This window comes from Xyrauchen texanus, chromosome 8, assembly GCF_025860055.1.
Source record: "Xyrauchen texanus isolate HMW12.3.18 chromosome 8, RBS_HiC_50CHRs, whole genome shotgun sequence".
In the NCBI taxonomy this organism is placed as follows: Eukaryota; Metazoa; Chordata; class Actinopteri; order Cypriniformes; family Catostomidae; genus Xyrauchen; species Xyrauchen texanus.
The window spans coordinates 32954379-32976975 of NC_068283.1; the positions used below are offsets into that span (position 1 = coordinate 32954379).

The window sequence follows — 22597 nt, forward strand, 5'->3', positions numbered from 1 at the left end:
TTCAGAAAAGAGGGTTGGAGGGGAAAAAAAAGAGTGAAAATGGAAGATGGAGGTAATTCTTACAAAAAGGTTCTATGTTGGTACCATGGTACTGTAATGGTATCAGATGGTAATACAATGGTACTTAGACAGCTGACTACGTTTACTTACTATATAATTACAACAACTACAGTAATTACTAAGTACTAACCCTGAACCTAATCCCAACCCTAACCTTAACCCATAAAAAGTGAATGTATTTATTACCTAATATTTTGCAGTACTTTCTTGGCTAAGTACACTGTAAATATTCAGAAATTACACATACTTCAAAACAAAGTGCAACCAATACCATAGTTCTCAATGTTACCAAACTCATACCATGGTATTAACACGATACTCTCTCAATGTACTTGTACAGAATACTATGTATATATATATATATATATATATATATATATATATATATATATATATATATATATATAAACCTTTGCATTGAGGACAGAGGGGGTGAGAGGAGTATAGAGACATTATTTTGTTGTAAAAGGAAACTGTGATGAGGAGGAGGGCATGGCCGGGCCGTGAGGGTGCATGGCCGGCGCTGAATCAGATGATCAGCAGAAAAGCGAGATACAGTGGGGCCAGAGATGCCAGTTCAAGAGAGAGAGAGAGAGAGAGAGAGAGAGAGAGAGAGAGAGAGAGAGCATGCGGATGCATTGCGTGTCTGTGTTCATGTTTTGTTTTTTGTTTTTATGTTGTTTTAAGTTTGAGATTCTCATTCAATTTTATGTTGACAGTTCTGCTGGTTCCCGCCTCCTTCTTGCCCATCCATTAACTCTTACAGAAACATCCAAAACTAGCCTGAGATTTTCTGGTTTTAGCTGGTTTAAACTGGTCGAGCTGGTCTCCCAGCCTGACCAGCAGACAAGTGCTCAGAACTATTTAAAACCAGACCTGACCAGGTTGGAAAACCGGCTAAGAGTAGTTTAGACAAGCTGCTTTAAACTGGTCTAGACCACTTTAGGCTAGCTGGTCTAGCTGCTCTTTAAATTGTCTAGCTGGTCTTCCAACCTGACCAGCTGTCAATTGCTCAAACTCTCTCTAAAACCAGCCCACCAGACCAACCTGACCAGGCTGAGAGATCGGCTAAGACCAGTTTAGCTGGTTTAAGCAGTTCTAGCTGGTCTCCCAGCCTGGCCAACCTGTCTTCTAAAGATCAAGCTAGTCTTCTATCCTAATCAGATGACATGCTCTCGAAAAACCTCTAAAAACACCTAATCAGACTATGCTAGTCTAGACCAGATTAGACCAGGTGGTTTAAGATGGTTTAGCTGGTCTCCCATCTGACATATATGCTCATAAATAAATCCTCTTAAACCGGCCAAGTAGAACAGCCTGACAAGGCTGGAACACCAGCTAAAACCAGATGAGGCTGGTTTAAGCAGTTTTTTTCTTTCAGCAGGTTAGTAGCCATAGTGTCAAGAGAAGGAAAGAGAAAAGCAGGAATAGGACATAAACTCATACTCATTGCTAACCTTTAAGGTAATTCTACCCCATTTGTTCAAAAGCACACCATACTGCACAAGCAATGGTAGTTATTTCTCCTTGTCCATCTTTGCTTGTCAGTCTATCAGTCTGTCCAGTTTTTGACAGGCATCATGGCTGTCTTCATGGTGGTGGCAAGTAAGTTGTCATAATGACATTGGAGTAGGATTGCTAATGAGATCATGACACACAGCAGCTAACAAGATTAGCGATTAGCACACTGCCTCATGCCAAGTAGAATCTTTTTTTTTTTTTTTCAGCTTTCAAATCAAATCTCCCCCCACCACCCCTCTGTACATGATAATATGTTCTTATGATGGTTTATGAAACTGGTTTGTTTCATTATGTATTTAAACATTTTCAATAACTTGCAAGCAATTCACAGACCTGAGATCTACGGATTGTTTAGACCCTCAGTCCAGAGATTTGGACTGTTGTCAACGTTTTCGCTATTTGATGAAATAAACTGTTGCGTTCAACTAAGTTCTTGAGGTCAACCCCCCCCTCTCTCTATCTATCTCTCTATCTATCACTTGTGTCAGTGGGATCATGTTCTCTTTTATTCACAAGATCAGTGGTCCTGATGAGAAGTGCATCACCGTTTCACAGTCAGTCACTGTGTCACTCAGACACGGATAGATTAGCAGAGAAAGAGAGAGCAGTCCACACCACATCACACATTTTTCTCTGCAAGAGCTTTAAAAGGCAGAAATGCAGAAACACATGCACAGTATCTCATAACACAGTATCACCAAGTGTCAATTTGCTCACATATCTTCCTTTAGAGTGCAGAATACTATCTCCATCAAAAGTTGGAGAAAACAACAAATGAGAGAGTGAGTGAGGAGGGTGTTGGGTGTGTGTGTGTGGAGGGGGGGCAACAGAGGAACAGGAAGAGAGCGAAAAGGTTAACGGCATGCATACATGAATACATTAATACTTAACACAGAATGAGAACAGGTGGGGGGGCAAACATATGGGGGAATGAAAGGATGGGCGGACAAGTGGTAAACATAGTGGGAACTTTATGTACATTTATTTCCAAAAATATACAAGCAAACAATGCATAGCAGCAACAAAGGGTTAACATTTAAAAGACTAATTAACAGAGAGATAGAGAGAGAGAGAGAGAGAGAGAGAGAGAGAGAGAGAGGGAGGGAGGGGTTAAGAAAGAGAAGAACAAACAATAAAGACATATAGAAGGAAATAACAGGATATTAAATTACACCATGGATTCTAAAAGCAAGTTGGAAGAAAGGATAAATAAGCAGGATACTTTTTCTTACCTCCGATTGTGTGAGTGTGAAAGACTCCCTCATAAACAAGTGAATTCCAAAGCACAGGGGTCTGCACTAACAGGTGGTGCAAGAGAAAGAGATAGAGAAAGGGAGAGATGAAGAGAAGGGAGGAGGGGGAGGCAGAGAGAGAGAGGAGGAGAGGCAGAGATGGAGAGGAGTGAGTATTTAGCATAGCATCAACGAATCTATAGGATTACACGTGCAGAAATGTGAAGAAAAGGAGGATTGGAAGAGAGTGAGAAAATGATGGGAGGAGAAACATTTTAGAATGCACAATGGCAGGAGAAATGGTGGGATAGGAGTGTGTGAGAAAAAGTGTGTGTTTGGAGTAATCCTGAACTATAATGTGCATAAATGCACTTTTTCCATTGATCAAAAATTTTATTTCTTTTTGGCACTTTTTCTGGTTGTAATATTTTATCTCTCCTTTCCTTTGCTCTCTCTCTCTCTCTATCTCTCTCTCTCTCTCTTTCTCTCTCTGTCTGTCTATCTTTCTTCGCAATTTGTTTGCAATATTATTTTGGTCTACATGCATTAATCTTAATTAATACGCAGGCTTCTTTATCAGTGAGTGTGTGTGTGCATGCGTGTCGAGAGTGGCCAATAGTGTCCGTGAAGAAAACAGCATTCCATATAGAGTCTGAAGAAAATTTTAAAATGCAAACAGGTTTTTGTGAGTATTAGGCTTAGGTGTGAGTTAAGGGAATTTAAAATATCGTTATCGTGGTATGAAAACAATAGCGCATAACAGTCTGGTTCCAGAAGTAAAAATCTAATTAATTTTCTCCATTGGGAAACTGACTTTTAACGATAACTTATAAACATTTAAAGAGGTGATGACATGAGGAATACATTTTCCTTGATTTTTAACATACAGTGAAAGAGATAATTGTACTATAAAAACATACTGTAAGTTTCAGAACTCAAAACTTCCTCCTCACTGTAAAAAGAGCATCTGTTGAGACCAAGCTGCCAAGATGACTCGTTCTCTACATCCTCTACATTGTGATGTCACACTGTGGTAGACATTGGCATCTGACAAAAGAGCCCTGCAGTGACCGCCTATCTCAAGACACTTCTGTCATATATTACTCACCCTCATGTTGTTTCAGTCCCATCTGGCTTTTGTTTCTTATTCAGTAGAACACAAAATGAGATGTGATGAGAATGAGAATAACAGCATTAGCACCATTTAACTTCACTACATGCTTTTTCCATACAATAAATGTGAATGGTGACTGAGGCTTGTTCTCCACAATATCTCCTTTTCTGTTCCACTGAAGAAAGAAAATCTTATGGGTTTAGAACAACATAAATGTGACTAAAAGATGACAGAATGTTCCTTTTTGGGTGAACTGTCCCTATAAGTTTCTGTCTTTTTATTGCACGGTATGTAGCAATGGTGTAAGGGCTTTCTTTAATAGCACTACAGACACATGTGCCAAGGGCAGCATCTGTCTCTCTCACTCCATATAATTTGCTCTAATGATGCCTAATGATACATGTGTGAGAACACACTCTCCTACACACACACACACACACACACACACACACACTTTCACGATACAATATCAGATCGAATTGAACACACACAATCACACTTGCACACCAGAATATTATAATACTCACACACACAAACATATGTTGGTGCAGCTACCATTATGAGGATTCTCCATAGACATAATGATTTTTATACAGTATGAACCATAGATTATATCCCCTAACCCTACCCCTGAACCTAACTCTCACAAATACTTTCTGCATTTTTACAATTTCAAAAAACATTGTTAAGTATGTTTTTTTTAAGCTATTTGAATTAGGGATACTAGAAATGTTCTAATAAACCACATTTATAGCTTAATGCCATTTTCACCTAAACCTAACCTATAAAAATGCTCTCATAAACCACCCAAACCCCACACACACACACACACACACACACACACACACACACACACACAACAACAACAACAACAACATCAATATCAGAATACATTTGAATACACATGCACTCACGAATACACAACATTAGGACACACATTAAGAGACTTGCACACACAATTAACACACATGCACTCACACACAGAGCACAATATCTGATCACACTAACACACGTGTACACAAAAATTTTTTTTTAATTGATCTTCTTACTCCATAACCCTCTCTCTTTCTAACTCTCTCTCCCTTCTCTCTCTGTTCTCTGTGCAGGATTTAAGAAGGTCTCCTCAACTCTTAGATTTTCCTCATTATTTTCCACATTCAAGTCTCTCCTGGCTTGATCCTTCCTTTTTCTGTGCATTCCACATACTTCTTCCCACACCCCCACTCTACTCTCTCTCTCTCTCTAGATTTGCCCAGAGGATTTACTGTATCTCTTTGGCACATTTAGATACATGGATGTGTGTAAGAGAGAGGGATAGAGAGAAAGAGAATATTTTGTGTTTTATTCTATTTCTTTATGTCATATCTCTGATATGTTATATCTCATCACCTTGCCTGCTTCGCCTCTTTCACATGACTGCAGTGTATTATATTGGATCTCCCTCTTGATACGACTCTTTTAAGCCTGCTATCATGCTGATCAGAAGGCTCTGTGGCCCAGATGTAATGAAAGAGAAGCGACGAGCCTGGCAGATAACAGCAGCGATAGCACATTGTGAAGAAAGCCTCCCCCTGCCACACGCACTGGCCCGCTGTACCAATTAACCAGTCTTAAGGTACTGATCAGCCCCACTGCCTCGATACGTGAGCCTTTGTCTGAGAATGCACTGCAATTCACATACTCGGATCGCTGTCTAATTGAACCGCTCTAATTAGCTTATTTTTATTTGATGGCTGTTTTGGTCAAGTGGCAGTGTTCCTGTGGCACTCAGAAAAGGCCTAGGGCAGTTTGTGATTATCGAAGATTGGAATTTCTATTAGGAAGAATCAAATTGGTTATGAATTCAAAAGACAGGTACGTTGGCTGGCTGGGACAGTAGGACTGGTGTTGTTGTGGTTATGATTCATATTTCATAACGTGATCAGGATATTGCTTGATCGTTACCACAGGATAGCTCATATTATTTTTTGAATGACCATATCTGTCAATATTAACAGTAAAAAACAGAAATTCTACAATATGTTACTGCTTATTTTAGAGCTGTTATAAAGAGGGTGAAAGCTGGCTGGGGTTTGTTTCTTAAATCTTTTGTACATGTCTCTGATGTATATTTTTGCTGTAAAATCAGCATATAGGCTCTGGATCTTGTGCACATTTTAGAGTAACCAGAGACTGTTTAGGCCGAGATGGTCCACTTATAAAAACATTAGAGAAATTAGAACTCACAATATGGTGGAAGTAGAAAATGAAGTCCCGCCTTACAGGTAAAATAACCAATCACCTTTTAGATCCAGACATCACCTGTCAGACTCAGTTAACTTAATATGCATGAAAAGCGGGAGTCGGTGAGTTCCAACTCAAAAACCACGATTTGAAGTGGAAAACTCAAGTCCATGCTTTTCAACGGAAATATAAACGTCAACGTTATGGTCTCGTGGTGTGTGTAACTCTCACATCCCTCGTTGCCATCTGGCTCGCCTTTTAGTCCATCTCTAACTCCCACTGGACAGGGTCTTGGGCTCCATTTCTAGCGAGAAATAATTGGGCGCAATCATTCTACAGTAGACAGCCAGCCCCAGGAACTGTCTCACCTCCTTTTTGGTCTTAGGTCTCGGGCAGGCTGCAATAGCTGCGGTCTTAACAAATTTGGGGACGCACCTGCCCATGGCCTAAGTGCAACCCTCAGATACCGTACTTCCACCCATCCAATTGCGCACTTCTTAGGGTTTGCTGTGTGTCCGGCCCGTCACAGCGACCTCAGAACAGCCCGCAGATGCTGCATATGATGCTGCCAATCATTACTGTATATAATGATCTCATTTAGATAGGCAGCAGCATAAGCAGAGTGCAATCTTAGGACTCTGTCCACAAGGAGCTGAAATGTAGCCGGGGCCCGGAACAAACTGAATAGAAGCATCACGAATTGGTAAAATGCAAGCTGTGTGGAAAATCTGTTTTCTCACGGGACATTCCCGTTAATCTGTGATTTGCGTTGGTGAGAGGTGGTCTCCTCCAGTGACCGGAATGCCTCGATTGGCTTTTAAGTTCACCTGTGGCCCAAGCTCCTCCCTCTTTAGAACCAGTGTTGGCAAGGAGACGGGGACCACCTCCCTCCATGGTTTTAAGAGGTTGAGGTGGGAAATTTGCAGTGCTCCACCCCTATCCATTTGTTTCACCTCATAATCAACTTCCCCGACTTGCTGTGTGACCTCAAAGAGCCCTTGCCACTTTGCAAGTAATTTAGAGTTTGATGTGGGAAGTGATACAAGGACTTTATCTCCCTGTGTAAATTCCTGTAGCTGAGCTCCCCTGTTCTACATCCGGAACTGACATTCTCGAGCTTGTTGCAAATTCTCCTGTGATAGCTGCCCTAATGTGTAGAGTATTGCTCTCAGGTCAAGAACATATTGGATTTCATTTTGCTGGCTGAAGGTCCCTCCTCCCAATTTTCCCTCACGACATCAGACACCACGAGGCTCACGCCCATACAATAATTAAAACAGGGAGAACCCAGCGGAGTTTTGCGGGACCTCTTGAACTGTGAGTAACAGGGGTTCAACCCACTTATTCCAGTTCCGAGTATGTTCGAGCACAAATTTGCGAATCATGTTTTTTAGGGTTTGGTTAAACTGTTCAACTAAGCAGTCTGTTTGCGGGTGGTACACAATTGTCCAAATTTATTTAATACCCAATAATTCATACACCAAGTTCTCTGCACGTAGGACGGTGTCGTTCTCGCCCTTCACTGACGCATAGCCGAGTCAGATGGTTCTGGCCAACCAGTGCGACGGGTTGGAAAGCAATAGCCATATGTCCAAACTCCAAAAAGGGGCACTAATGGACGGATTACATCCGACGTACCTGGGGGTGGGGCCTCGTGGCTGAGTGGAGGAGGGAATGCAGCTTAAGGGAGTGATGCTCCGACCCGAGGCGGCTGCGCTGAGGGAGCCCTCAAAGCACTTACCTTGCTCTGTATAACTGGCATATACACTTCACTGCCGAGAAGTCCTTGACGGTGTCGCCGAAAAGGCTGACCAGGTGTATCAGGGCATAACCTTTGGCCGCTCCTCCGTCGAGGGTAGTGAGAGCAGATGAGCTGAAGGATCAGGTTCAGGCAGTGAAAAGTGCCTTCCACGACCTTGTCAGCTCATCATGCACCTCCATGAAGAATGGGACTGGAGGGGGTGTGGCCGCGAACGGTGCGCCAACCCCAAGAACTCACGCCGACCTCACAGCGAGAACATGAACCATCCACTAACGCTTCCTAAACATGATTCTGACCCAGACACGTGAGGCAGTGATTGTGGCCGTCAGAGGCGGAGAGGTAACGACCGCATCCAGGAACTGCACAGAGACGGATGAGGATCTTTAAAAAGAAACAGCTTTGAAAATACGTTCACGTCAATGTGTTTGCTCTATTAGAGGAAATATTACTCTTTAGAGAAATACACTCTTTTAGTGCTGTCGAAGCGCACAGGGGCGTACTCTGCACTGAACATGCAGATGGAGAGAAAGCCGCTGGATTGGTGAATGGAACAGCACTGGAATTGAGCTCGCTGATACACAACCGCTCAGCTCCGAAGAAAAAATCTGAATGAACTCTGCATTCCAGCTCCCTTTTATACCTGTATGTCCGGGGGAATGGCATGCAAATTCCAATCACTAATTCTCATTGGCCTTTTCTCAAAGATATGAGGTGTTTTGGGGCTCACAAGAGCGACCCCTAGTGTCACTACATAGACACAACGTCAAGTGAGTGACAGAAGGAGAACTATTAGATTTTTTATTAGATTTGCCAAACCTTGCAAAAATTATGGCACTGAATCTTTGAAAGAAATTATACTGCTTGAAGCAGATGATGTGATTAAGTGATTATCTGAATGAGCAACCACTTTGTTGTATGCAGTTATGAATAACAATATGTAAAAACTTTTTTGACCATTCCAGATTTATTTTCCACCAATAAAGGGATAGTTCACCCAAAAATTTAAATGATCTCATAATTTACCCCAGATGTGTATGACTTGCTTTTATATGCTGAACACAAATGAAGATTTTTAGAAGAATTTCTCAGCTCTTTTAGTCCATACAATACAAGTGAATGGGTGTCAAATTTTTGAAGCTCAAAAATCACATAAGTCAGCATTAATGTAATCCATACGATTCCAGTAGTTCAATACATATCTTCAAATTGTCCCTGTATTCAAGTAGACAGGAGCTGTGCTTGTATGCCACTTGTATCCATCGAAAATAGCTGCAGAAAACTGACTTGCCTTGAACTTTGGACTTTGTAGCAACCAGAGAAAAGTCTCCCTGGGACCAAGCAATCCTTTTTTTCCATTAAAGACGATATTTGTTTTTACTGAATTTTTATTGAACTATACATGCCACAGGTAGTCCTGGTACATCTTAAAGAGGACATCATGGGCTTTTCAGTGGTATCAAATCTGTGAGGCCTTGGCTATGACAACTAACTCTATGTAACTTGTCTCTTGTTCATAAACATTTCAGAAAACTTTATAGAGATCTCAAAGCAGAGTATGATTTTCTCATACAAGAAATACATTAATTTTTAACTTTTTTCTGTAAGGGGCATCAGTAATAGGTTTCATAAAAAATGACAATATTCCTATTAGATAAGATATATTTCTATGAAACATTTTAAAGATATTACTCAATTACATTATTTGATGTTTCTTTGGTTTTCTCTAAGGGTAATTGGTGAATATGTTTTCACCAAATAGAGAAAAGAAAAAAAAATACAATATTCCTATGATATATGAGATCTTTTTTTAAGTTATTACTTAATTTCAGTAAATTCAAAGTGCTTTACTGGCAAGACAAAATTGTTTCATATTGTCAAAGCTATAACATAGATAAATACACACTCTTTCTTTCTTTATAATGTCTTAAATTGCATTACAACTTAAAAAATAAATACAAATTAACATATAAGATTAGAAACTGTGCATCCATTTTTTTGCATGTTTATACAATTGTGTTAACATCACATGAACAATTCATTCCAAATTGTGTTTCATAACATTGTTAAGAAATCATGTGCAAAGTTTGGTTCATGTACTGTATGTATAGTGGAAGTTTACAGATTTATGTGCTAAAATTATGAAAAACATGACTTTGGATAACAACTGGAGGGTCATGTGAGGCGATGGCTTCCTCCATTTGCATGAGACAGTGGCAAGGGAGCATGGTTCAAGTCCAGTAATCAAAGGAATGGGGCGTCACTGACACAAGAGGAGATGTTTGTTTTATCGCAGTTTTCTATGCTCCAAACTAGAGTTGGGGTACACAAGTTCAAACCAATTTTAATGGACTTGGACTTGTCACGGACTCGGATGCATTTTTTCTCCGAGTTTTCCCGGATTTTTTCAGAGTCCATTTGTGATGCAATGAAAAACAAATAAACAAAAAAACTAAAAAATTATGTAACATCTCCCGTCCTCTCTCCCCAGACTTGTCCTCTTTTTTAGACCTGAAAAAGCATCCGGCCGGGATTTCAAAATTGCCTCTAAATGTCCGGGATTTGGCTTTGTCTTCATATTGATGTGCTCTCTACAGTTAGTACTATCATACATTCTGTGTATTTGATACTGCGCATCAGTTTTCACGCGTATATGTCCTTACATGTGATTATTCTTGCTGAGAGTAGCAGCGCGAACTCTTTCAAAGTACTTTATTAGCTCTCCCGTCCGCACACCCGTACTGTATGTGTGTGCGGGAAAGAGATTGTCATTCGCCAGATGTGCTATGCCACTCTCATTATTAAATATCAATAACATAAGTACACTTTAAAAAGTACGTTCCCTAGGGCCTGGGTAGCTCAGCGAGTATTGACGCTGACTACCACTCCTGGAGTCGCGAGTTCAAATGAGTGACTCCAGCCAGGTCTACTAAGCAACTAAATTGGCCCGGTTGCCAGGGAGGGTAGAGTCACATGGGGTCACCTCCTCATGGTCACGATTAAGAGGTTCTCACTCTCAATGGGGCGCGTGGTAATTTGTGTGTGGATCGCAGATAGTAGCATGAGCCTCCACATCCTGTGAGTCTCCGCGGTGTCATGCAAAATGAGCCACGTGATAAGATGCACGGATTGACAGACTCAGAAGCGGAGGTGACAGGGACATGTCCTCCACCACCCGGATTGAGGTGAGTAACCGCGCCATCATGAGGACCTACTAAGTAGTGGGAATTGGGTATTCCAAATTGGGGAGAAAAGGATATAATTTAGTTTTTTTTTTTAAAGTACGTTCCCCAACTCTGCAAATTATTAAATAGAACAAATGTTTTATCAGACTCACGCTTACTATGCAAAGTAATTTCTAACTGAAATTGTTGTCTATATAGAGACATAATCAAATTTACACATATCGGTGACATTTAAACTAATATGTTGGATGAAATAGAGCATGATGGAAATTGTACAACTCAACATCTGTGTGTTACTTGTAAAGCTCTATTCACCTATTATCCATACTAAATACAATGTGAAAAGAATGAAATGTCAGCCCAGGGTGAGTTTGTCAAAAATGTGATCTTGACTTTATGGATGTAGGCTACACCTGGACACAGCTAGAGGACTGAAAAGTGTGAGGTGTGGTACTGTAGTATATAAATATATATATTTTTAATGGTATCTGATCTCTTCTGTTTTTATTTTATGCTGTTGTATGTAATTTTATGGGCATTGTTAAATGTTTTAATATTATAATTTATTAAATGTATTAAACAAAAATGTATTTAATTAAATATATTAAATGTATTTCACCCATAATTTTAGATAAAACTAAACTAAATTGAATGGACAAATTGAAAATGAAGTAGAAATAAAAACTAAATTAATATTTGAAATAATGATAACTGCAGCTTTCACTTTCTTTGGTGTATGTTTGGGTGGAGGGGAAAAGCAACAAATAATTGAATTGTCAACAGAACGCAATACGAATTGTGTTGAAGGACAGTTTTTTCTTCATACATATCATAAAGCATATTCGTTCATTCTGAAACCACTGAAATTATTTTCAGCAGGATACTAATAATTAGTTTTTTGCATTTATATTGACCGATTGTTTTTCTTAGTTGTGAAGGTTAAAATAAGCTTAAAATATTGATGTTGAGTTTAAGGTTACAGTTTGAATTCAGATTCTTGAACAAATTCATTCGGACTCTGACTCGACTCAGACTCTGCCTGTTATGGACCCATCTTAAGTCCGACTCCGAACCTTTTGGACTCGGACTTGACTCGGACTAGATTGTTTAAAGACTCTCACTTGACTCAGACTCGACTAAGGTGGACTTGAACCCAACACTACTCCAAACACTATAATGATGTTGCAGAAAAAATTTTTTTTGCTGGGTACCATGTGGTAAAAATGTCTAAGCCAATCTTCATGATTTAAAAAATCCAGACTGACTGTTCTATACCCTCAAACCTGCCAATGTAAAGTTGTGATTCTTTCCTCTTGTAATGCAGTGCTACCGTTAGGGAGACAAATGAACTGGAAATATGTGCTGCATAAAGAACTTCTGTGATAATTGAACAGCTCATCCTTTCAAATTTTAATGAGTTTGCTGTACCAGCTTTCAAATGGAACTGATTCCAAAAACTGAGACCAAGGTGTCTCTGCACGGAGAAAGAAATATACATTTTAACACTCAGTAGATTAGGGTTGTTATTTGAATGAAATGAAGAGATTATTCAAGGTAAGTTTCAATGTTGTACAAAATAAAAATGGAGAGTTTTTCTTAGTGACATTGACACTAACAGACATCAAAGCGATGATGTCACGTCCCCTAAACGAGACCTGGCTGTCACCATGGTAATGAGTTGCACAATATTACCAATTGTTTTTCAAGTTCACTAGAATGCATGTCATTCTCATCACTTTCTCACTTATATCTGTCAGTCAAAAGGAACTACTAACATCGAGATATAATTGAACTCTGAGCATCTGAATTCTTGTCAAGTAGAAGAGGAAGAAAGGAAATCTTCTAATTGAAAAAAGCATCTTCTAATCTTCAGATGTTTAGATTGGAAAAGGGTGGGGGTGGGTGGATGTTTATGTTGGGAGAAAAAAAAAGGGAAGGAGAAGCCAAAAGAGTCTAAGGGCATTGCACAGTAATGTCTATGAAATTAAAACTGGATTGTTATCATCTCAATTAATTAAGGGCCATTAGTAACTAATAGGGCTGAGTCTCATTATTCCAGCCTCACAGTCTTAACCAGCACATAGCTGTGTGAGCAGAAAGAAAACAAGTTACAGGTGGTGACAGAGAAAGAGAAATTGATGAATAATTTGTTTGGTACAAATAACATGCAAGGAAGAGCACAGAAGTAAGATATGGGAAGAATGGAGCCAGAAGGTTAACAAAAGACAGGAAGCAGAATAGAATGACTAAGTGGCATTAAAGTACAAAGAATTAACAAATAATACTTGTGCATGTCTTTCTAAATAAGCATTGACTTCTGTGAATTCATGAGCAATGTAATGGCATGTATATGAATAGTGTTGGGTGTAATCTGACTACAAACTCATCAATAACTGTAGTCTAATTACTTTTAAATTAAAAGTAGTGGGACGCATTACATTTAAAATTATTGTAATCAAAATACAGTTACTGACCACCAATTAAATGACTTACATTTAAGTACATTACTTGGGTTAAACATTTCTGAAAATCGTACATTTACATTTAAAATCTAAATTTTAATATGTACATCTGTTTGCATTTCTGCGACAGTTGTAGGCCGTGCACCCCATGACAAGAATATTAAAAACGTTATTTTCAAATATAAATTCATTGAATGGAAAAAGAAAAACTTTGTCAGGAGTGCAGAGGCAGGACCCAAAGAGTTTTAAAAAACAAAGGATTTATTAATATAACCAAAAGGGGAAAAGCCAAACCAAAACTCCCACAAGGGGGAAAAACAAATACAAACTACCCCGTAGGGGAATAATATAATACAAGCTGAAGACAAACTTGATCCAGGACCAACTGGACCAGGCAGGGATGGGGGAATGAACCAGCAACAGGACCGACTTCAGACAAGACCAAACACACACAAGACTGACTTGATTACACGACCGACTGGAACAAATAAGCACACAGACTAGAAGAGCAAGACGAACTGGCACTGGACAGCTAAAATACGGAGAGAAATCAACAGGATAACAAGACAGGGCGGGTGTGACTAATAAACTAATAATGGCAAACAAGGAGGTGGAGTATGACGTAAGACAGAGAGTCACTCTGCGATACAGAAACAAAACAAAGCCAAATGCTCTCACAAGTCAACAAAACACCTGAATGGCATGAGCGTACATCGCCAAGACAAGAAGGCAATATACACCCATGCCAACCGACAAACAAGACGCGAGAATGCGTAGCAACGCCAAGCAAAACGATGCCATGCATTCTCACACTAAACGAAACCTGAGCATACATCACGAGACAAACACCACGCGATGCACACAACAGGCGACAAAAACAAGACAGTTCACCTGTGTGAGAGTTCGGCCACACAATAAACCCAAAGTCTCAGACCAAAGTGACCAAACCTCAGCACAACGTGAAGAGAGCTTGCGACCCGGGCACGCAGCACAACAAGAGCTTGTCGCAAGGCGCACCCGTGTTCACAAGAGACAGACATAAACTATTGACGCAAGTGCATGCTGCCAAGATACACGTCAATAACAGACAGACATGAAGCATAAGTGTCCGGATCCAGACACAGACTGAAACCGAACCAGACAGGAAGTCAGTCCCAGACACCATACTGCAGACATGAAACAAGACAGACTGAAGAGCGCATGGCAGGGAATACATCCGAAACCATGCGCTCACACAAAGACAGACAACAAAACACAAGACAAGTATGGGACGATGATGCCACGGTCCTGTCAGACAAAAAAACAGACTAACAGTGACAGGACCGTGACACTTTTCTGTGAAGTTTTGTTTTTAGAAAGTAACATAAAAGTAATGTAATTAGCAATGGGATTACTTTTACGATGAACTAATCAGCAAAATAATTTTATTACAATTTTAGAGTGGTATTTAGTTATTTGTAGTGGCAATTTGTAGTAACTTCTACCATCTGCCATCTGAAAGTATTTTAAAGACCTCTTAAAATCAATATGAGACTTCTGTAGCTTTAAGTCCATGTTTATTTGTAAATGGACTCAGGGATGTATACAAAGTTTTGTCCAATCGACCTTATTCACAGTAGTGCCATCGTTGATTTTTAATGGGAACGATCAAGAGGCTGTGGATGATTGGTATGATCAAATGGTATGAAACTGTAAAAAGCTCCTGAATAACAGCTGATTTTCCACAACTCTTGTTGGTTGGAGTTTTTGTTTACTGAATGCTTTTAGAAAAATATTTGTGAAAGTTTTGTCCCCCTAATAATCCAAAAACACTATAAACTGCAGTACAGTCCGTTTAAGAGACTGTACATCTATACCTCACAGCCTCGTTGTTATTTCTATTAAAAATCAAAGATGGCGCTACTTTGAATAAGGTCTATAAAATGCTCTCTAGAATGAGCATACCTCCTCTGCTAAATTAAATTCCACCTGCCTCTGACCAGAAATAGCAGGTAACAAAGCACATGACTGTGATGTTAACTAAAGCCAATTGGTTCATTTTAAAAAATGGACGAGCCCTTCAATATATACAGCTCATAATTCTCCATACATTAAATGGAGTCTATAAATGTATTTTTGTTATCCACTTTATTCTAGGTGTGTAGTTAGTTAGTTCACATCAAAAGAGTGTTGTTTGAAGAGTGTGGCACCTTTTGCTCTCACAGATCAGTGGCAAGACAATGTACTATAGAGGCTAATACAAAGACCACTCATGCTGAGGCCCCCCGTGGAGTGGACAGACTCATATAAGTTGGCTAACAGGCATGACCATATAATGAAAAACATAGAGACAGGCACATTAATACATGTGTGCAGTAAGACAGTGATCATGTCAAAGTGTGCTATGAATGTCCAAACGCCTCCCACATACACACACACTCACACCAACTAACCAACACATTCTTACTGCAACAGCAGGGGCACGCCAGATGTTCAGACTGATGAGACACACTCATGCAAATGCACTCTCACACACACACACTTGCACACTTGTCAGAACAAGCAGAGTTTCTGACTCCATAGATACTCTTTGCACCCATCCATCCTCATCTACACACACACATATACACAAACACACACATGCACCATGAGGAGAGGTGGTCTATGGTTTCTGTGGTCCCTTCTGGTATTTCCAAAGGCTAGTTGCTAGGCAACAAGCGGAGCTTTACCAGTAGCGACACGATGGAGGGAAATGGATAGGGAGATGTAGGGAATGTAATTTTTAAAGTGCTCCACACAGTTCCTGATGAACAGCCCTGTTACTATTTCCTTTGTATAATATGATTATTTTTCATATCTTTCGTCTAGTTGTCATTCTGGAAAAGAAGGTCCAGTGCAAAATTAAAAAAGCAAAACTATTATTTAAAAAGTTTCACTTATGAGCAAATACCTCAACTGGAATTAATTTAGCTCTAGACTTTCTAAAACATTTTCCATCAGAAATGGCTAATACACTTAAAGGGACAGTTTACACAAAAATTACTATTCTGTCATCATATACTCAGCCTTATGTCATTCCAACCCATATGTAACACAAAAGCCTCAGTCACCATTCACTTTCATTGCATCTTTTTTTCCAAACAATTAAAGTGAATTTTGACTGAGGCTAACATTCTAACATCTTTTGTGAACCATGGAAAAAGAAAGTCATGCATGCTTGAAAAAAGGTAAGTAAATGATTACAGAATTTTCATTTTTGGATGTACTGTCCCTTTAAGAAATGGACCGTTTTTAATTTGTGCATTCAGAGAACAAGTCTATATTTGTATATGCATTTGGCATGAAAAAGTGTAACCATGTGTACATGTTTGTTCTGATGTACATGGGAAATTAAGAAAAGGAGGATTGCGGAGCAGTAATGTGGGAGAATAACAAATGGATTATCTTGTGTTACGGTACAAGCAAAATAAGATGAAGATGTGAAGAAAATGTACAGTGTTTCTGTACCTGTATACATATACTGTACTCGCTATGTACAGAATGTGTGTTGAGCTAGATGAAAATGAAGTTGTATAACTGCTCTTTTCTATAATGAGTATAACTTCCACCCCTCTTGTGTACAATTCAGACAGTTTTATGTCTTTATCTGAGTGGTTATAGTTTAATGAGTGCAGCAATATGGTTTCTTTATGCTGTGTGACACAGGATATTCCAACATTTCAAGTATGTTGCATAATAATCTTTCAGTTTTTTTCAGCATTTGTATTACAATCTTTTATTTGTCATGAGCTGTTTATCTAATAGACTACTTGTAAACTAAAACTTTTATGCTGTCTTCAAATCACATTACAGTGAAGTGTTTGCTGTAAGCAGTCAAAGTGGCTTGGTTCTGTTGGTAAGCCTTTAGACTGCAGATGACAGCATTCTTCACTCTTGACCTTCACATGTTGATCACATTCAGTGCACGTTTGGAAAGAGAAAAAGGAAAGAGAGTTTAAAACTGGTCCACCTTAAGTTAATCCCTTGGCCTACAGACTGATTAACTTTTAATCTAATGCTTTGGTTCCGTGTGCATACCTCTACGTGCTGAATTAGCCCAATATTTTAACATTTATGAAGTCCATTTAAAAGAGCCTATTTGCTCACCATAGGCAAAAATATTTTCTCTTGCATATCCCTTGATTTTTCTATTCACTTCACGTTTATAGGACAGATAGGCTTCAGAAATGGCCTGCAGTTTTAATGTCATGCAGCCATAATTGTGCATTCCATGAAAATGTGAATCACTTACTTTAAAATTGGATAATCAACTGGATTAATATATAATTTATATTATTTGACATGTATGCATGTATGAAGAGCTCAAAGACTCTGCATTCGAAATTAAAGGTGTATTGGATTGGTTACGTTTATTCCACTTCACCCTCTTGTTGAAAATGCTACTCATAAGAAAGTCACATTTGCTTTTAACTGCTCCCTATGCTGTGCATGCTTTTCAGAATGCTCTTAAATGAGATACAGGCACTTCTCGATAATCCTCTGTGCAAAATTAATTTCCATATCTCATATTCAGCTCCATGTCTCTTTACTGCTTCAGTTCTGCCCCGTTTCCATCTTGAAATAAGATATATTGTAGCTCAGCAAGGGTTTTATGTTGCTGTGACAGATGTTTTTACCTAGATTGTGTCTTATGTGTCAGACATATGACAGACTGGTAGACTACATAGATCAAGGCATACTAGGTCAGCTGGACGGGACTTGATAGCACTTTGGCACATTGCCTTTATTGCACTTAATTACTATAAATTGAGAGGTATGCAGAAATGTAATTCATCACAAATTTCCACCCAAATTACTTTTTACACAAATTATACAATTATGATAAGCATAACAGTGGATGAATAGCAGTTATTCCAATTTGTTATATAACAGTCTTTGGATGATCTGGGAGTAGGGTTGCACTTGAGTAATTCATGCAAACAGGTTTTTTTTTTAACATGTGCATTTTCATTTTCAAGCAGTGCATTAAAGTGCAATGTGAAGGGCAAAGACAAATCTCAGGTCATATGCTTGATGGAAAAGTTAACTTTATTTAAAAGCACTTTTTAAAATATAGTACCCATAAAAACACCAAAAATGGCCAGGAAGTAGGCCTACACCACCATCGCAAGCAAGCATATCGGTTCTTCTGAACAGGTGTGCGTCCCGCAGTGCCCACCCCACCAAGGGTGTTGCGCCTCACAAAACCATCTTCACAAATCACTGGACGCTGAACGTCTTCCTACACATTTCATTCCAACCCTGAGGCTGAGATTCCAGAGTCATTCCTGCTGTAGTCCAGTGCCCATTTCTCACAGAGACACCTGTGGTCGGTTGCCAGTTATAGCCGTCCGATTGAATCTAGAAAGACAGACATGCCAATTTAATGAACATTTCCAGCTAATATTGTTAATATGGAAAATGTTGATTTGCCAACTTATGGGCCATCCACACAGAACACGTTTTTTGGGTCCGTCTGTGACGGAGCCCTTTTACCAAAGGCCTACAACGTTAGCAAAGCAATGCATAACGCAGCAGTCCCATAAACATTCTATAGCCGTTTTTTTATTTTTATGGATGTCCATGGTGGAGATGCTTCAGTGTGCCAAATAACCTTCTTTTGTGAAGAAACAGCTCATCGCTTCATGATTTGACCACCTGTGTGCTAATCTGCAACATGTTTTACAGTACACTAAACAATCCTTTTTGAGTGAACTATGTGTGGAGTTTGCAACAACAAAAAAAGTTGCTGCTTCACGACAAAAGTCACTAACAATTTTACGACAGGTAGGTGTCAGTTTACGACCCTCCCCATTCATTTGTATGGTATACGCAAACAGCGACTTATGTCGTAACACGCTAGTTGTAGAGACGGGCGGATCGATACTGATGTGGTATCAAGAAATTCGATCCTCACATAAAAATATAGATTCTGACGTTTTTTTCAACTAGTGATCTTATTATTTAGATAACATTAATATTAATGCATCTTAAGTGAAAAAAAACTAATATTAGAGAATTGTTGCATGGCATCAGAACAATTTTTCTTCTGCTCATCTTGACGCACAGAAATGCTGAAATAAATCAGCAGTCAGACAGCTCACGCTCACCCTCTCATTCACAGTGCTCGTTCAAAGAGAGAGCAGTGCTTTCCTGAGGTAATGACAGAAAAACAGCATCTGGAGTTATTCACACCAAGTAATGACAAACCTAGACATGACATGTATTATAATGGGCTTGTGTGACCATTTTTACAAGCTTATTTAAATTCAGCTGTTAAAACAGTGATAATGATCTTTAATCCTCATAAATAAATGATACCCTTATGAAAACTACCTGTAGTAATATTGTATTAACCATGACTAGTAACCACGACAGTAGTAACCAATAGTCAGTTTTTAATTATTTATTTATTTTTGGCTGTAACCAAGGTTTTGATACAATTAACCATGGTTTTACTATGGTATTACTGTAGTATACATATTATAACATATTATAACTGTAGTAGCTATACATATTATAACTTTAGTAATATTAGACATATAATAGCCTATCTATGGTTAATTATGTGGTTTTATATGTTGCTTATACTTACAAATTTTTAAAAGTTAAACAAAGCAGACTAATCATTTTCTGCTTAGGCCTATAAATCCATCCATCCATCCATCGTCAACCGCTTATCCTGTGTACAGGGTCGCGGGGGCTAGGCCTATAAATATATAATAAAAATGTATAATTTAAGTTGCAAATGTAAAAATGTAATTTATTAGAGGTAAATGTGTATTGTATTGGGGCTACTGGCCTAAAATTAGACCTACTTGTTTTCGGATCGAAAAGAAAATAAATGGTATCGCCCATCCCATTTGACCGTTACACTCGCTTATATAGTACAAATAATAATAAAAAAACATACAGGGGCTGTTATCGCGATACAGAAGATTTGGTTTTTAAATGCGCTGGGCGGACGAGTGTTTCGCACAGAAGTGCCACGTTTTTTAGACGTCGTGTCAGGTTTAAAAAAAGAAAAAGAAAAAATGTCAACTTTTAAAAGCGCGTCTCGAGACACCTGCGTATATGCGTATAAACATATGTTTGTTTGTTTGTTTGTTCTTTGACGCAATAATGCGTTTGTTCTGAACGGCCTCAACACATTAGATGTTGTCTTACGCACCTTTTCAGTGTCACTCTTTGGACTTCTTTTCAGCGTTTTGGAGTTTTTCGGTTATTTTGCGCTCGTGTCCCGCGGGGTTTTGTCTGTTCGTGTTGCAGCTCGCCTCCTTCTTCGTCCTGCCTTTACGACTAGCGCACTCTGTAGTTCACACAACGAAAACATGTTACCAATAAAAAAAAGGAAACTTCATTTTTGGATCAAATACGTATTTTTTCCCCTTTATTTATTTATTTGCTTTATATTTTAAAGAAAATTAATCTCTATGAAAACTTACCGGTATAACGGTCTGATAAATTGTAGTATTCGTATTCATCGTAGTGGCCGTCCTCGAAGGTGGTCGGTTCGATGTTTTTCACGTCAACGTGGCTACTCATGTTTGACAGTGAAGATATTCTGCTCGTCTCTCGAACTGCTGGAGTAACAGAGGGTGAACACAAACTTAAGCTGTTACCGACAGAAGTTTAACTTTGAAAAGCCAACAAATAATAGGCGACGCTCAGCTGAAGACTTGCTGCCAAATTTCTCCTCGGTTCAGCTCTGTTTACATCGCCGCTTTTTAAAGAAGTCGCTCCTCCTTCGTTTCCTTCACCTCCCCGTCTGTGCACTGGCCAACATGACCAGAAGGAAATGTTGCATCAGAAAAGTTAATATTTGAACAGCCGACCTCACCCACCAATGCCATTTATATCAGATGTCCTTGTTATTGTTATGACTTAAACTTTCATAAAAGAAAGGGGGGTCTGACTCCTCACATCTCTCTGTGACCCACTAATCTGCTCCTCTGTTATAAACAACATATTTTATCATATATTTTATACATTTGTCTCTATGTGTTTACATTGTGAGGCTTTTCTATAGCCTTTTGTTGCTTTTAGTGTGCTTATTCATTTTTGGAGACCTAAGCCAGACCATTAGGACTGTCAAAACAGATTACTGAATTGTGTATTTTTTTTTTACCTTTTATTTAACCAGGTTAGTCCCATTGCGATTTGAATCTCTTTTATAAGACAGACCTGGCCAAAGGCAGCAACCAAATCTATAAATTATACCACATATAATACATAAATCAACATAATATGAAACAACATATATTAAAAACACAATCATTAACAACAGTTGCAATCAAAAGATTGTAATTTCTGGATTTATCAATCATTTTAAATTCACTAAGATTAATAAGATCATATTTTGACTGGTGCAAGTGTTTGCGGTATGTTAAGGTAGTGGTTCTCAACTCATGGGTTGCAACCCAAACGTGGGTTGCCCATCTGTTCTGGGCGCAGACATTAGGATAAAAACAATGACATATGCAATTAATAATCTGAGGATTGCAAATACCAACTTTTAAAGGGAGGACATGTTTTCCATATCTTTTGTTTCATCTATTCAAACTTCAGCAGGTTTGGGTGTAAAGTTCACCTGGCACTTGGTAATTGGCTAATACTTTAGCCCAGAGTTGGTTCCATGTGGCTGGTTAATCACACTTCTGCTGTTGTTTATGTATTTACAAAATGGTAAATTGTCCTTTTCAGCTTGTCATGTTAATTTTGTATATTGTTGGGCCTATAGGCCCTTCATGGTCATTTTAATGCATTTTATCATGTTTGATTTTAAGGATATTTTGTGTACTTTTCTATGACAGAAAACCAGTATGTCATTACTTGATGTCCAGTGTAAAAGGGTTTTACACTGGGTTTCAATGACTTTGTTAAATGATACAAAATCATCAAACATATGTTATATCAGCACAAAAGGATCATAGAATGCAATCTGTCATCAATTAGCAAAATCCACATCATCCTCTGGAAATCAAAGCCAAATACATCATTCAAGATCCTTTGTGCCCCAGGCC

At 38.8% G+C, this 22597-nt stretch overlaps 2 protein-coding genes across 2 annotated transcripts in view; both read right to left on the reverse strand.

Moving 5' to 3' along the window:
• LOC127648021 (double C2-like domain-containing protein alpha) overlaps positions 1-2906 on the reverse strand; it is a 40049-nt gene extending 37143 nt beyond the window's left edge. Inside the window, exon 1 of the mRNA XM_052132581.1 lies at positions 2814-2906. The gene's annotated coding sequence lies outside the window, so the exon portion shown is untranslated. The remainder of the gene's footprint in view (positions 1-2813) is intronic.
• Positions 2907-18604: 15698 nt separating this feature from the next.
• On the reverse strand, positions 18605-21293 carry nupr1b (nuclear protein 1b). Its single transcript, XM_052132073.1, has 3 exons — positions 21020-21293; positions 20746-20883; positions 18605-18935 (listed from the first exon to the last, which is right to left on the reverse strand). Exons 1-2 carry the CDS (start codon positions 21117-21119, stop codon positions 20756-20758), a joined length of 228 nt encoding a protein of 75 aa, XP_051988033.1. The 5' UTR covers positions 21120-21293; the 3' UTR covers positions 18605-18935; positions 20746-20755.
• Positions 21294-22597: the final 1304 nt, after the last annotated feature.

Coding starts and splice junctions, on each gene's coding strand:
- nupr1b (XM_052132073.1), bottom strand. CDS start 21,119: ATGAGTAGCCACGTTGACGTGAAAAACATCGAACCGACCACCTTCGAG. Junction 20,884..21,019: donor TTTATCAGACCGTTATACCG/GTAAGTTTTCAT, acceptor TGTGAACTACAG/AGTGCGCTAGTCGTAAAGGC.